At 32.3% G+C, this 14,642-nt stretch overlaps 1 protein-coding gene and 1 long non-coding RNA gene across 2 annotated transcripts; both read right to left on the bottom strand.

Annotated features, from left to right (window-relative positions):
- Positions 1 to 695: 695 nt before the first annotated feature.
- LOC132731482 (uncharacterized) lies at positions 696 to 5,366 on the bottom strand. Its single transcript, XR_009625896.1, has 3 exons — positions 5,231 to 5,366; positions 1,207 to 1,371; positions 696 to 854 (listed from the first exon to the last, which is right to left on the bottom strand). It is a non-coding gene; the product is annotated as an uncharacterized LOC132731482 (long non-coding RNA).
- A 6,470-nt stretch (positions 5,367 to 11,836) lies between these two features.
- Positions 11,837 to 13,060, bottom strand: LOC132731477 (E-selectin-like). The gene is made up of 3 exons (XM_060717670.1): positions 12,793 to 13,060; positions 12,194 to 12,367; positions 11,837 to 11,892 (listed from the first exon to the last, which is right to left on the bottom strand). Exons 1-3 carry the CDS (start codon positions 13,058 to 13,060, stop codon positions 11,837 to 11,839), a joined length of 498 nt encoding a protein of 165 aa, XP_060573653.1.
- Between the last annotated feature and the right edge of the window lie 1,582 nt (positions 13,061 to 14,642).

The following is a 14,642-nucleotide window of genomic DNA, read 5'->3' as shown; positions in this document are numbered from 1 at the left end:
TGCCAGTATCAAGACAATTAAGTGTTGCCTTAGTTGTTTCGTATCCAGTATCGCAAACAAGGGAAGCACTTGATCCATATGTTGTTGTTGTAAATGTTACATTTCCATTGCTTACACTCAAAGAAGAGCCGCAGTCTGAAAAGTATTGTCATTTCATATTATGCAACAAAAAATCCATCTGTTTGTTTGTTTCTTATGGGTTTTACATGGCATCGACACAGTATAGGTCATATCAAGACGCTCCAGCTTAACTGGTGGAGTAAGACTTCAGATGTACTTCTGTGCATATTTCAGGCAGGAACGGGCACCTGAGTAGAACCGCTGACGTTTCGTAAGCTAGCTGGATAGCTTCCTCATATGAAAGAATACAAAGTCCCTGACGGGTTTGAACACACAGCAGTGTGGGGCAAGTGATTTGGAGTCATCGACCTTAACAACTCGGCCTAGGACGTTCCAAACAATTAATTTAACTGATGATAAATTCAAAAAAAATAAACAAAACCAATGGTGCATAAAACTATCATTCCACGTTAAATTAACAATAACAGATGCTGATATCAGGAAAGTATTTCAAATTAAAGATTGTTTACATATTTACTCTCTAAATAATTTTTTTTCAAAAATTGTGCCGTTTAAAACGTGTAATTTTTAGAACTGATTGGACTAATAAGAGCTAGAAAAACAAATACCTTTGATGGTACATGTCGATGTTTCCCAACTGCCAGTATCAAGACAATTAAATGTTGCCTTAGTTGTTTCGTATCCAGTATCGCAAACAAGAGAAGCACTTGATCCGTATGTTGTTGTTGTAAATGTCACATTTCCATTACTCACACTCAAAGAAGAACCGCAATCTGAAAAGGATTTTCATGCTACATCGTACAACAAAAATCACTTAACTGATGAAAAATTCAAAACACTAACAACAGCAAATGGTAAAAGATAGTATCATTCAACATTCAAAATTAGAAACAATATGCATCAGGCCTTTGAATTTTCTAATGAATTCAAAATAATGAATACGTTGGTTTTCATATTCTAATATTCTGTTGCAGAATCTTACTTATATAAATCAAAGTGGTCGTTTTTTAAATAATTATCGTTGTAAAATTGACAAGTTTTTAACATGTATTAATCAATTATTCCTAAAACCTAAATCTGTTCAGACTTAAAATTAATAAAAATAATACATAGACAAGACGTCACCTTTGATGGTACATGTCGATGTTTCCCAACTGCCAGTATCAAGACAACCAAGTGATGCCTTAGTTGTTTCGTATCCAGTATCGCAAACAAGGGAAGCATTTGATCCATATGTTGTTGTTGTAAATGTCACATTACCATTGCTTACACTCAATGAAGAACCACAATCTGAAAGAAATAATTATATCGTAAAAGGGAAACATAATGATATAATTAATATAATCTTCTTCGGAAAATGGAACTAATACCAATGGTGTAAACTTGTATTTCTACGTTTGTTGTTGCATAAAATTGTTTTTGTATTACATACAATTCCGTTAGCATTTGATTGTTGATAACATTATTTGCTAAAAAAATATCATGGAATGTTGTATAACTGGAAAGTATTTCAAATTAAGCGTATTGGCAAATTAACTATTTAAATATGTTCCCATTCAATGAAGAACCAAGGTCTTTAAAGAATTGTCCTGTAATAACATGATACAAAATAAATCATGATAATTATAAATTATTTCAAAAAAAACTAACAAACACCAATGGTACAAGATAGTACTATTCTACCAGACAATGTTTCAATTTCATAAATAATATGCACAATGCCATTGCATTTATTCAAAATTCAAAAGTAACAAACAACTTTCATAGTATTGCAAGCAATCCATAAGTCCCCTAACGGTCAGAACCCCAGCAACATTCTGACAGTCTATTGGTCATTGAATTATACCACTGGATGAATGAATGAACGACATGAAAGCACTTAAAATCTTTATAGATAGATATATAGATTTAGTTCGGCATAAAGGTAAACATGTTACATGATAAACAAACACAATATAGATTAAAGCAATTACAAATAAATAAATAAATAAATAAATGAATAAATACTATATTATGTAAACCATGACATGTTCCCAAAACCAAGGATAACACAAAAAAGAGCAAGCTCTTATTTCCATTGTGGTCCTTTCGAGTTCTTAGTGTGTCTATATCTTAGTAATGTGTTAAGTTTCCCTGCCTATTAATGAAATTATGTTCATTCAACAGGTTAAGGAAAGATCCAATGTTCTCAGGATAGTATGAATAACTACTGTTAATCATTTTAAGTAATTTGCTGGAAAAGTTCTATAAAAATAATACCAGGAAACAGGTTTTAGGAACGGACAGACAGACTTTCTGACAGACACTGTGAGGGTAAATCTTAATGGATGCTAACTTTATAACCTTTGTCATATTATAATGATGTTGGAGTTTGAAGAAAATGCTATTTGAAATGCAGAAGGTTGAGTTAAAGACATTAAAAGCTGATAGAAAAATCTTAGTTCACAGGGGTTCTAGAAAAAGTCAAGGTAGATTATTCAAACTTCTCCCAAATTATTTGAGTAATAATAAGACACATAGACATGCCGTTTTAAGTAGATACATAAAGAAATAAGGAAGTTATAGAAATCATCTTTTCTCCATGAGAATTCTAAGATCAAGGGGGTAATGATAATTCTTCTTGTACTGGAGTTGTAAATTTTGTCACATATGATGTGGTTGATGATAAGAAACATATATTTGAAGTTTGAAGTAAATACCATAATAAGTAAAGAACTTATAGTATAAAAGTTTAAAAACTTTAATCGGAATTCTTGACGAGGATGCCGACGCTTGATGAGTAGAACAGATCTCATTATACTCCCTATAACATGTAAAGTAAATATTAAAATGATGTTGATTATCTCCATACTGCCATCTACCCATATTTTAATTTTCATAAAAATATATTCACTACTTTTTGATTCATCACAAACATAGTTATATTTGCCATATTTTAAAACTTTTTGATGACATAGTTACTAAGATTTTCAACAAAGTATAAAAAAAACTTGCATAATCTCCAGTCTGCCACCCACCAATAATTCAAATTTCATAGAAATATTTTAAAACTTTTGCGTTTTCACTAGATCCAGTTTATGTGTTAATTTAGCCATATTTTCAGTCTATTTGTTGCCATAGCAACTAAAGTTTTTAACATAGGAAAAAAAACACAAAAAGACTTGCATAATTCCCAGTCTGCCATCTACCCACAATTCAAATTTAATAGAAATATTTTCTGTACTTTTTGCGTTATCCCTGAAATTTCAACATGAAAAGAAAAAAAAAAGGACGTGCATTATTTCCAGGCTTCCATCTTTTCGTATATCAAGTTTCATACTAATATTTTCAGTACTTTTTGCGTTGTCGTGGGATCAAGTTTTGTATACGGACGGACTGACATACAGACGTTTGAACGAAACAGTAATAATGTGGCTACTCTTTTGTTCTTTCTATTGTTCTCTTTAGCCACACAAAAGAAAATAGGCACATGAAAGCATTACGGAATGAATGACTTCAAAGAAAAAAAAACAGTTACCTATTGCCCCTCAAGCCACATTTTAACTGTCCAGTGAGAGCAGACGGACGGACAGTAGGACGGACGGTAAACCTAAAGTTCCCTCCAGTTACCCTGAAGATGGTCTTTGAAATGTACTTGTCATATTTTTTATTATGTATTGAAATTTTACTTTTATTAGTCATAATTGTTATTTTTTAAAACAGAATTAAATATCATAGTTAAATTGATTTTACTGTACAATTGATTGAATGCATCAATTATTCAACAAACCTAAACCCATTCATACTGAATATTTACTAAAATGAAACAAAGACAAAATGCCAATTAATACCTTTAAATATGTCATTTCTGCTGAAAATTGTTCACCCATAATTCCGCTTCGTTTGAAGTGCGTTAGTGTTAGAAACCATCACAAAGATAAGAGTTAGACAGAGAAATACCTTTGGCACATGTTGATGTTTCCCAACTGCCAGTATCAAGACAATTAAGTGTTGCCTTATATGTTTTGTATCCAGTATCGCAAACAAGAGAAGCACTTGATCCGTATGTTGTCGTTGTAAATGTCACATTTCCATTGCTCACGTTCAAAGAAGAACCACAATCTGAAAGGGAGTGTTTTGCAAATACAAAAAAAAAATATGTAAATTATGAAATAGTAAATCGAAACAAAACCAGTGGAACAAGATGATATTACTCAACATTATAAAAACATCATGTGGACAATGTATTTCTTTTAAAATTCAAAAATTTACTATAAACTCTTTTTAGATTATGCTTGTCATTTTTTATATACCTTTATACACCAACATTTGTCCGGAGCATTATCTCCTATACGCATTGATGAATTTAAATGAAACATTACAGAAATGATGACCAGTAAAATAAGCTATGTCGCGCAAAATGTGCAAAATTTAGGTCCCTGCAAACGAGGTCAAGGTCACACATTGGGGTCAAATTGAGATAAAAATATGAAAAAGTGTATTCGGACTATTTAGTTATCATTTATTGAAAGGTCGTAACACAAATGGCCATTTACATGAAAACTGGTGTAAAACTTGTCACTTAGGTTGCAAGGTCAAGGTCAAACATAGGGATCAAAGTTCAAATGAAAATAAAAAAAATGTGTATTTCGACTATTAAGTCATCATTTATTTGAAGGATTAAAAAACAAGTGTTCATTATCATGACTTCCATTGTAAAAGCTAAGCTAAGTATTGTGCATTTAATCCAGTTCCCTGCTAACAAAAACAATGTCATAAAGAGAGGTCAAAGCTTGTGTATGGTGACCATTTATCATTAATTAATGGATTGTAATACAAATAATAACTTTTATGACTACAAGTGTGCCAAATGTAATTAAATTAAATTTGCGAGGTGAAGGTCACTAGAGATGATAGAATATCCAGATATGTTCTAGATACTAATCTGAGCGTATCTCCTATATGCATATAATTATATAATGCCAACATCCCTGACAAAGCTTTTGTGACGGGCGTATTTAGAGCAATGTTGCTCTTGTTTAAGATTATGCTAATAAATAAAAATTGTCGTTTTTATAAACATTTATGTCATAATGAAATTGACATTTCTGTATAACTGTATACATTAACTATTCCACAAACCTAATCCTGTTTAGACTACAATGAATACCTTTGATGGTACATGTCGATGTTTCCCAACTGCCAGTGTCAAGACAATTAAGTGTTGCCTTAGTCGTTTCGTATCCTGTATCGCAAACAAGAGAAGCACTTGATCCGTATGTTGTTGATGTAAATGTCACATTTCCATTGCTCACACTTAAAGAAGAACCGCAATCTGAAAGGAAGGTTTATATCGTGCAATGACAACACAGCAGTATGATAAAAGTACTTAAATCTAGTTTGAAAACAAAGTAATACCAATGCTACCATTTACTATATTCTGACGTTCAATATTGCATAAAATAATTAATGCATATTTTATTGTTCTCTTAATTATTTGATTTTTTATATCATTGTTTGCTGAATTATATCATGAAATGTTGAATATTGATGCTGGCAATTGGAAATATTTTAAATTGAAACCTGTTTACAAATTAATAAGAAAATATCTCATTTCTGCATGAAATTGTGCACACAATTCTATGTTGTAAGAAGGGCGAAATTTTAAAAGTGTTTTTACACAATCAAAAGTTAAATAAATACCTTTGATGGTGCATGACGATGTTTCCCAACTGCCAGTATCAAGACAATTAAGTGTTGCCTTAGTCGTTTCGTATCCGGTATCGCAAACAAGGGAAGCACTTGATCCGTATGTTGTTGTTGTAAATGTCACATTTCCATTACTTACATTCAAAGAAGAACCACAATCTGAAAAAGGATTGTCATGTTATTACAATTAATTGGTATAGATTATGAAAGAGTCAGTAAACCGAAACAAAACCAATGGTGTAAGATGATATTATTCAATATTACAAAAAAATACATGTGGACAATGTAATTCTTTCAAAAATTCAAAGCTTAATATAAACGTTTTTTGGATAATGCTTTTCATTTTTATACGCCCGTTTGAAAAACGGGTCGTATAATAATTCGCCTCATGCCGTTGTGTGGTCGATCGACGGGTAGAGTCCAAACTTATCTCCTACATGTCTTCAGGAATTTTAATGAAACTTTACAGAAATGTTCATCACTATAAGAAGCCTTGTTCCGCACATTACCAGGCCTCTAGATCAAAGGTCAAGATCACACTTATAAGTCTTTGACAAAAGCTTGTCCGGAGCAAAACTTCTTGTATGGAGGGATTCAATATAACTTGGCACATATGTTCACAATTGTTATCGGAATGTCGCGTGCTCAATTAAGGTCCTTGCAGCCAAGATTAAGGTCACACATAGGGGTCAAAATTCTGATAAAAATATGAAAAAATGTACTCGGACTATTCAATAATCATTTATTGTAGGATTTACATGACTACTGGTTTGGAACATGAAAGTTAGGTTAATATATGCAAGGTAAGAGTCACTATCTTTAAGATGATAGTCAGGTCAATAAATATGATAAAATATAGACATTTTGTCCTTAACATTTGAAGGGATTCTAATTAAACTTCGTAGAAATATTAACCACTATAAAAAGCTCTGTCGCGCACATGAACCAGATATCAAGGTTAAAGGTCAATGTAACACTAAGAGGTCAATAAAAAAACGCTTTTCAGGAGCAAAACTTCTACATACATGGAGGGATTTCAATATAACTTGGCTCAAATATTTACAACTGTGAGTCAGAATGTCGCGTGCAAAATTTAGGTCACTCCAACCAAGGTCAATGTCACTAGGTCAAAGTTCAGAAGAAAATATGAAAAAATGTAATCAGACTATTAAGTCATCATTTATTGAGGGATTTAAGGACAAATGGTCATCATGACTACCATTGTAAAGCTAAATATATCGTATATAAACCAGTTCCCTACTACAGAAGTCAAAGGTTGATTTAAGGGACCATTTAGGCATCATTTTTTAATGGATCGTAATACAAATAGTAGCAAATGATAATAAGTGAAACAAATGTAATTTATTTTAAATTTGTGAGGTAAATGTCACTAGAGGTGATAAACTATCCGGATATTGTCTAAATGTTAACCTGAGCGTATCTCAATATACATCCCTGTAATGCCCACATCTCTGACAAAAGCATTTGTGACGGGCGTATTTTGCGGCAATGTTGACTTTGCTTTATATTAGGTTACCAAATCTTGCTTTTTAAATAAAAATTGTCATTTTTTTAAACACAAATGATACACTCAAATTGACAGTACAACAGTATGTAGCAATTATTCCTAAAACGAAACACGTTCAAACTATAAATGTACACACTAAAATATAGTCAGGGCTCCAATTAATACCTATGATGGTACAGTTCGATGTTTCCCAACTGCCAGTATCAAGACAATTAAGTGTTGCCTTAGTCGTTTCGTATCCGGTATCGCAAACAATGAAAGCACTTGAACCGTATGTCGTTGTTGTAAATGTCACATTTCCATTCCCCAAATTCAATGAAGAACCGCAATCTAATTATATCATTCAAGGGAAACACTATTATATGATGAAAATTGTTATTAAATCTAGTTTGAAAAGTATACAATGGTTCAATTTACTATTTTTAACGTTTAAAATTGCATTAGGTTGTTCTTCTGTTCTATATAGTTCTCTTGTGCATTTGATTCTTTATAACATTGTTCGCTTAACAATATATTCAAATATTGTAAACAGATGCTTGTATCTGGAAATTTTTGTATTAAACGCCTGTTTACAAATTAATTACTTTGGCATAAAATTGTGCACCAACAATTCCACCTCGTAAGAAGTGCGTAATTTTTAGAAAACGGTTACACACATACCTTTGATAGTACATGTCGATGTTTCCCAACTGCCAGTGTCAAGACAATTAAGTGTTGCCTTAGTCGTTTCGTATCCGGTATCGCAAACAAGAGAAGCACTTGATCCGTATGTTGTTGTTGTAAATGTCACATTTCCATTGCTCACACTCAAAGAAGATCCACAATCTAAAAGGAAAGGACTAATTATGATGTCATGGAATAATAATAATATAGTATACAATGTTGTATACAAAATTTTATGATTGTCTCGAACAACTTTTTCAAAATGATAACCAATTTACAATTAATCTTGGCAGATGTTAACCTTTTATTATGCATTTTGCTTTCGTCCACTTTCCGTTTTTCTGACAAGAAATAGACGCCTTGTTGTGTTGATAACCAGCAGTACAATTGATACTTGCAGTGGCTCCAAAAGTAGACGTCCCAGCATTATCTAGTGTAGCAACACCGTTTGTAATTGACGGAAGACCACCACAGTCTGGAATCAGAATTTTAACATCTCAAAACCATCCACGTTAAAATGGTATAAAAACATTGTTTGATCGATAAGATATGTTTTATTGATCTTGTCCGTTATCTTATCTAACGAATGGTTTCGCTTTACATTGATGGCTAGTTTGAGTAATCATCATAAGATTTGAATGAATAGATCAAATACTAGTAGATCTTAACACGTGCTGTGGAGTTATTGATATTCTATATCTGTCTTTGCTAAATTATTCGTAGCATGCATGAGCCTTTTTAGCCCGTGTGCTATACAATTCTTAATGAATACCTTTGATAGTACATGTCGATGTTTCCCAACTGCCAGTATCAAGACAACCAAGTGTTGCCTTAGTTGTTTCGTATCCAGTATCACAAACAAGGGAAGCATTTGATCCGTACGTTGTTGTTGTAAATGTCACATTCCCATTACTCACGGATAATGAAGATCCACAATCTTAAGTGAAAAGCAAATTAATACAGAATGGTAAAAATATGTGTAACCATTTAAAGCAGCGCGCCTCCAGAGTCATGTTTTTTTTTTCATAAAAAATTTGAAAATGTAAATGAAAACAAAGAAAATATTTTTTTACATTGCAAACAGCATAAACAACCTATGTAAATTACCAAAATAGGTCAAAATATGCAAAAATAGTCCTTACTGAGTTTGTAACACAATAGAAAGATGACGGGAAAGTCATTTATCGGTTTAAACATAAGTTAGTTATTCTATCTTAATTCTTTTTACTTAAATTAAAGTAATTTTTTAACTCAAGATTTAATTTCTTGAAATATTCTGGTTCATCTGGAGGCATGCAGTTATAAATGATAGAAAATTACTGTTTTGTTCGGTTTTACGTCGCACCAGCAATGCAGAGGTCATATGACGAATTTTCAGTTTAATAGGTTGAGGAAGATCTAAGGTGATCCACCTTGCAATATTTTAGACATAAGCGGGCACGTGGGTAGAATCACTGATGCTCTGTCAGCTAGCTTGTGAGCTTCATCACGTGATCTTAGATCCTTGGTGATGCAAACCTATAACATCAATCTCAAATTTTAAAATATTATATTTGACGGAAACAGATAACTGCAAGTGTTGATTTACCAATAATCTTTTGATCGGTTTGCTACTTTGAAACCTTTGAAATTTTTATTTAAAGTTTAAGGGGTTTAAATATCAAAATACAAAGAAAATATAAGCTAAAATCCGGTTTGAAACCTTGCTTGACGGAAAAGCACATTAAAAAACGTATATTATATCTTTAATACGAATTCATAACATGAATCAGAATAAATGTACATTAATAGTAACTATCAATCAAGTTTAACATGCAATATATAATATATATAATATGCATGAACCACATCGGTAAGAATTAATAATTCATAATCATCAGGTATATGTCAGACAATTAGTCGAACCAACAACATGACGTTTAGGAAAACAATCCCCTTTAGTTTATAGTTAATACTAATATAATTCTTTAGTTCAGTGGAAGCTATAAGCTTAATGAAACCTTTTAAATTTGTTTTTGGAACCAACCAGTACTTAGTAATGAGTGTAAAGTTTCTTGTTCGCAGAAACAACATCTTACAACTGAAGGGTTTTAAACCAACGCGGCCAGAAATTCTTTGAATACTAGTCCGATGCGTTAACCACTCGGAATAGCCGCCAACCTTCTATCAAAAAATGATCGGGCAGAGGAAATATTAATTTTGAAGAGGTTATAGAGCATTCATACGTAACCATAACCATTTTTTAAATAGTACCGTTATTGTAGTGAAATAAAGCAACACTATATATTATCTACATAGTTTGCTGAATATATACATGTGTATTCATTACAGAAATACGATTAAATCTATATGACCCGGGGCGCTCGCGATATCGTGACCAAACTATACAATCTGTTTTATAATATTGCAATTTTTATTTAGTTTGAATCGGAAAAAAGAAGAAAATATACAATAAATATGTACACTTTCTTTGTAGATTTTCTAAAGAATGACTCATTAACTCAGTATTGATCGTGCGTTTACGTAACTGTCACGGAAATTAACGAAGTCTATGCATGTTGTATAGATACTCCTTAATGACAAGCTCCTTTAACTTAATGACACTCTGCCAAATAGTTGAGAGTAATACATTGTTTGCATTGTTTTAAATGAAACCAGAAGATTTCTTAAAGCCTTAAACATTAATATTTGCAATTCTTACATAGATCAACTGAAGTAGTTAAAACGACGCAAAACACAGTGAAGAAATGTTCTCAGATCTACGTAAAAACTGTAATTGTATCTTTCTAACAGAAATATGTCATTCTTTAAAGCAAATAAACAATTAAAACAGGTTTCAAATCCAACAATGACAATGACACGAAAGTGAAATTATTTGAAATTGTGTGTTATTTTGTTTTTATATATCATACCAAAAAATAACCTTAACATACAAAGATATACTACGTCAAATATCTTCATACATGTATTATAAAATCAACCATGGTACTTTTAAAAAGTACTTCCGCCATTTTTATTATAAATGGCTTCCATCTATTACGATAATTGATAAAACAGTATCATACGGAAATGTGTATTTTAACTTGGTAGGTATGATATGAGCCGCGTCACGACAAAACCAACGTAATGCGTTTGCGACAAGCATGGATCCAGACCAGCCTGCGCGTCCGCGCAGTCTAATCAGGATCCATGTTGTTCGCTAACAGTTTCTCTATTTGTAATAGAGTTTGTAAGCGAACATCATGGATCCTGATCAGACTGCGCAGATGCGCAGGCTGGTCTGAATCCATGCTGGTCGCAAATGCATAATGTTGGCTTTGTCATTTCGCGGCTCATATATTCTTGGCAGAGTTTCACCTTTTATTATGCAGTTTGCTTTAGTCCATTTTCCGTTTTTCTGACAAGAAATAGACGCCTTGTTGTATTGATAACCAGCAGTACAGTTGATACTTGCAGTGGCTCCAAATGTAGACGTCCCAGCATTATCCAGTGTAGCAACACCGTTTGTAATTGACGGAAGACCACCACAGTCTGGAATTTAGATTTTAACACCTGAAAACCAACCACCAACCTTCAGAATGGTATGTAAAAAAAACATTGTTAAATCGATATTATGTGTAAAACTGATCTTTTTTCAGTATCTTATGTAGCAAATTGTTTTTTTTTTTACATTGATGGATGGATAAGTTTGTAATAATCATCATTGGATTAGAACGAACAGATCAACTAGTAGATTTGAACACGTGCTGTGGAGTCATTGACATTTCATATCTGACATTTGCTTAACTAAATGTCACATGCACCTGTTGCATATTCGTACAAAAAGTGAGAACATGCTTTGTAATTTGTATTTAACTCTTAACGCCGTTTCAGAAGTCATTTTCTTACAGCACTGAAACTTTTCAGTAACTCTCGATCGGGACATGCAAATTCTGTAAACAAGAAAAGGAAATAGGTAAAACTGGGAAGCATGGTGACGGGAGATTCGTGTTCAACTTCCGGTTCCAAGTAGCGTTTATTCTGTTATGAACAGGAACACAATTTTGAGCAGAATGTATTAATATTTAAGTATTTCTTATTGCAATAATAGTTATTTAAACATCTTGCATTCTGATTGACATATAAATTATCATTATTGCAAAACTGCATAATGTTTCTGTTAAGAAAATGAACATAAGTACTAAATAATACAAGGGAAACCGGTCAGTGGATAAACAAAGAGATATATATTACCTATTAAGACACATGCTGCTGTTTTCCATTCTCCTGAAGATAAACATTTTATCGTCGAATCAACGGCTTCATATCCAGTTTTACATTTGACACTTGCTGTTGCTCCAACGCCCGAAGACGATTCGTCATCCAGGGTCACTTTTCCGTTTTTAATCTTTAATGGGGAACCACAGTCTAAAAATAAAATATATGTATTAGAATCTTATATCTATCTTTATAAATATCACTTATTATTGTGATTGCTTTCTTTCATTACCACAACATCAAGATATATCTTGCTTTAGAGGGCATTGGAATCTTACATATGGTTCTACATGAATAGTGAACTACAATTCTCCGATTTTTTATGAGTGTTTCGTTTGCGTGGTGCGCATTTCATAGAATATATCTGTAATACTAATTTTAAACTTTTGACATTCTAAGGTATGATTATGACCGAAGTTTGAGTAATTGTGTCAAATAACATACATTGATTTGTTAGAAGACCTATGACGAAGAAGTGTGCAAGCAATGCATATACAAATTGAAATAAAGAAAAAAAATAAATAAATGGTTTCTTCACTAAAAATCTGTCCTTGATTAACTAATTCTATGATTACCTATTAAATCACATGTTGCAGATGGCCATTCTCCTGACGAAGTACATGTTATAGTTGGATCACTAGCTTTATATCCAGATTTACATTTAACACTTGCTGTTGCTCCAACACCCGACGTGGATTTCTTAGCAAGCGTTATTTTTCCATTTTGTATCTTTGATGGGGACCCACAATCTGAAATACCATTTAAGCTTGATAATGACATTTTCTCAATCATTGTGTAAACTTCCCTCTCTGTTTTTCGGAATCCTTTTTCCTTTTTCAACATTAAGTAGAGAAATACAGTAATCAGTTATGACACATAAGACAAATGTTTAAGGGCAATGACATTCTAGAGCTTTTAAATATAATTTCAAATAGTAAAAATGAATCGAAACCGATATTAACAAAACATTAATGAACATTTGTCATCTGTGCCAAATACTTTTTTTACATAGAAAAGAACACAACTTTTTGTGTATCTTAAACTTTCAACATCGTAAAATCTAATGTATCAAAGATTATGAATAACTTTTAAATAAGCATAATATGTTGGATTCAGTTTGCCAAAATAGGATTTGAAAAAAATAAGGTAAATGTTAGAATATATGTTAAAAAAAAGAATGAAATGGTTTGATCAAAAGAAATACGTTAACATCTGTCGTCAATTTATTATTTCTATGATTACCTATCAAGTCACATGTTGCAGATGGCCATTTTCCTGACGAAGTACATGTAATCGTTGGATCACTAGCTTTATATCCAGATGTACATTTAACACTTGCTGTTGCTCCAACACCCGACGAGGATTTCTTATCCAGGGTTATTTTACCATTCGTAATCTTTGATGGGGAACCACAATCTAAAACATGAAATAATGACAAGCGATTTTGTAATTGCATAGATGTCACGTGGGTGGTTTACCGATTACCGACATGTAATGTATTGAGTTTTTCATAAAATGACAATTATAGATAATTATACTAAGCCAGAAACAGAACAAATTATCTTTAAAACGCATGTATGAAAATTACCATTTAAACAATAGCCAGTAAGACTTTGGTTTTACAAGATTTCCAATAGCAAACATTGAAAGAGAATATGTATATCATAAAATAAGATATAATATTATTATGTAGAATTAATTATAAATTAAAACTGAATGCCACCAGATGAACAAAAATATCTTAAACAAATCATTATTTGAGAAATGTACCAAGATTTTAAAAAAAGTAAAGTGATTCAATATACGTTATGCACGATTAATTTCTTACTTCGTGATATTAATAACCATAAGACTACTGCATGATTACCTCAGTAAGGGCTATTTTTGCATATTTTGTGTAATTCACGTGGGTTGTAAGTGCCATTTGCAATGCGTAAATTACTTTCTTTGTTCACTTCACAATATCTTACTTTAAATATTTTTTCAAACTTTTCACGAAGATCAGCATGACTCTTGAGGCATGCTGCTTTTAAAAAAAAAATCTTGAAAATTATTTTGTTTATGCAAATATATATTAGTTCGATTGTGTTGGAACACTCTTGAATCCATTCCTGGAACCAACCAGTACTAATCAATGAGTGATACTTTCTTGCTCAAGGAAACAACAGCTTGCCCCTGACTAGGGTTTTAACCCATGCGGCCAGCAACCCTTATATAACTAGTCCGACGCGTTACCCACTTAGTCATGACGTCACTAAATTAGTTGAACATGCAGATACCTATCAGGTCACACGTTGCCGTTTCCCATTCTCCAGAAGATGTACATTTTATAGTAGAAACACTTGCTTTATATCCAGATTTACATTGGACACTTGCTTTTGAACCAACACCAGTCGATGATTTCTTCTTCAGGGTTACCTTCCCA

This window comes from Ruditapes philippinarum, unplaced genomic scaffold, assembly GCF_026571515.1.
Source record: "Ruditapes philippinarum isolate M1 unplaced genomic scaffold, ASM2657151v2 ctg5429_1_1_1_1, whole genome shotgun sequence".
Lineage (NCBI taxonomy): Eukaryota > Metazoa > Mollusca > Bivalvia > Venerida > Veneridae > Ruditapes > Ruditapes philippinarum.
Note: the sequence above shows the minus strand (reverse complement) of the source record. Positions and strands in the feature narration are given on the sequence as shown.

Excerpts from the sequence above, each read along its gene's own strand:
- LOC132731477 (XM_060717670.1), bottom strand. The coding sequence starts at position 13,060 with ATGTTGAAAAAGGAAAAAGGATTCCGAAAAACAGAGAGGGAAGTTTAC. Across the intron at positions 12,368-12,792 it reads TGCAACATGTGATTTAATAG|ACTGTGGTTCCCCATTAAAG; the intron begins GTAATCATAGAA and ends TTTTATTTTTAG. Across the intron at positions 11,893-12,193 it reads AGCAGCATGTGTCTTAATAG|AATTTGCATGTCCCGATCGA; the intron begins GTAATATATATC and ends TCTTGTTTACAG.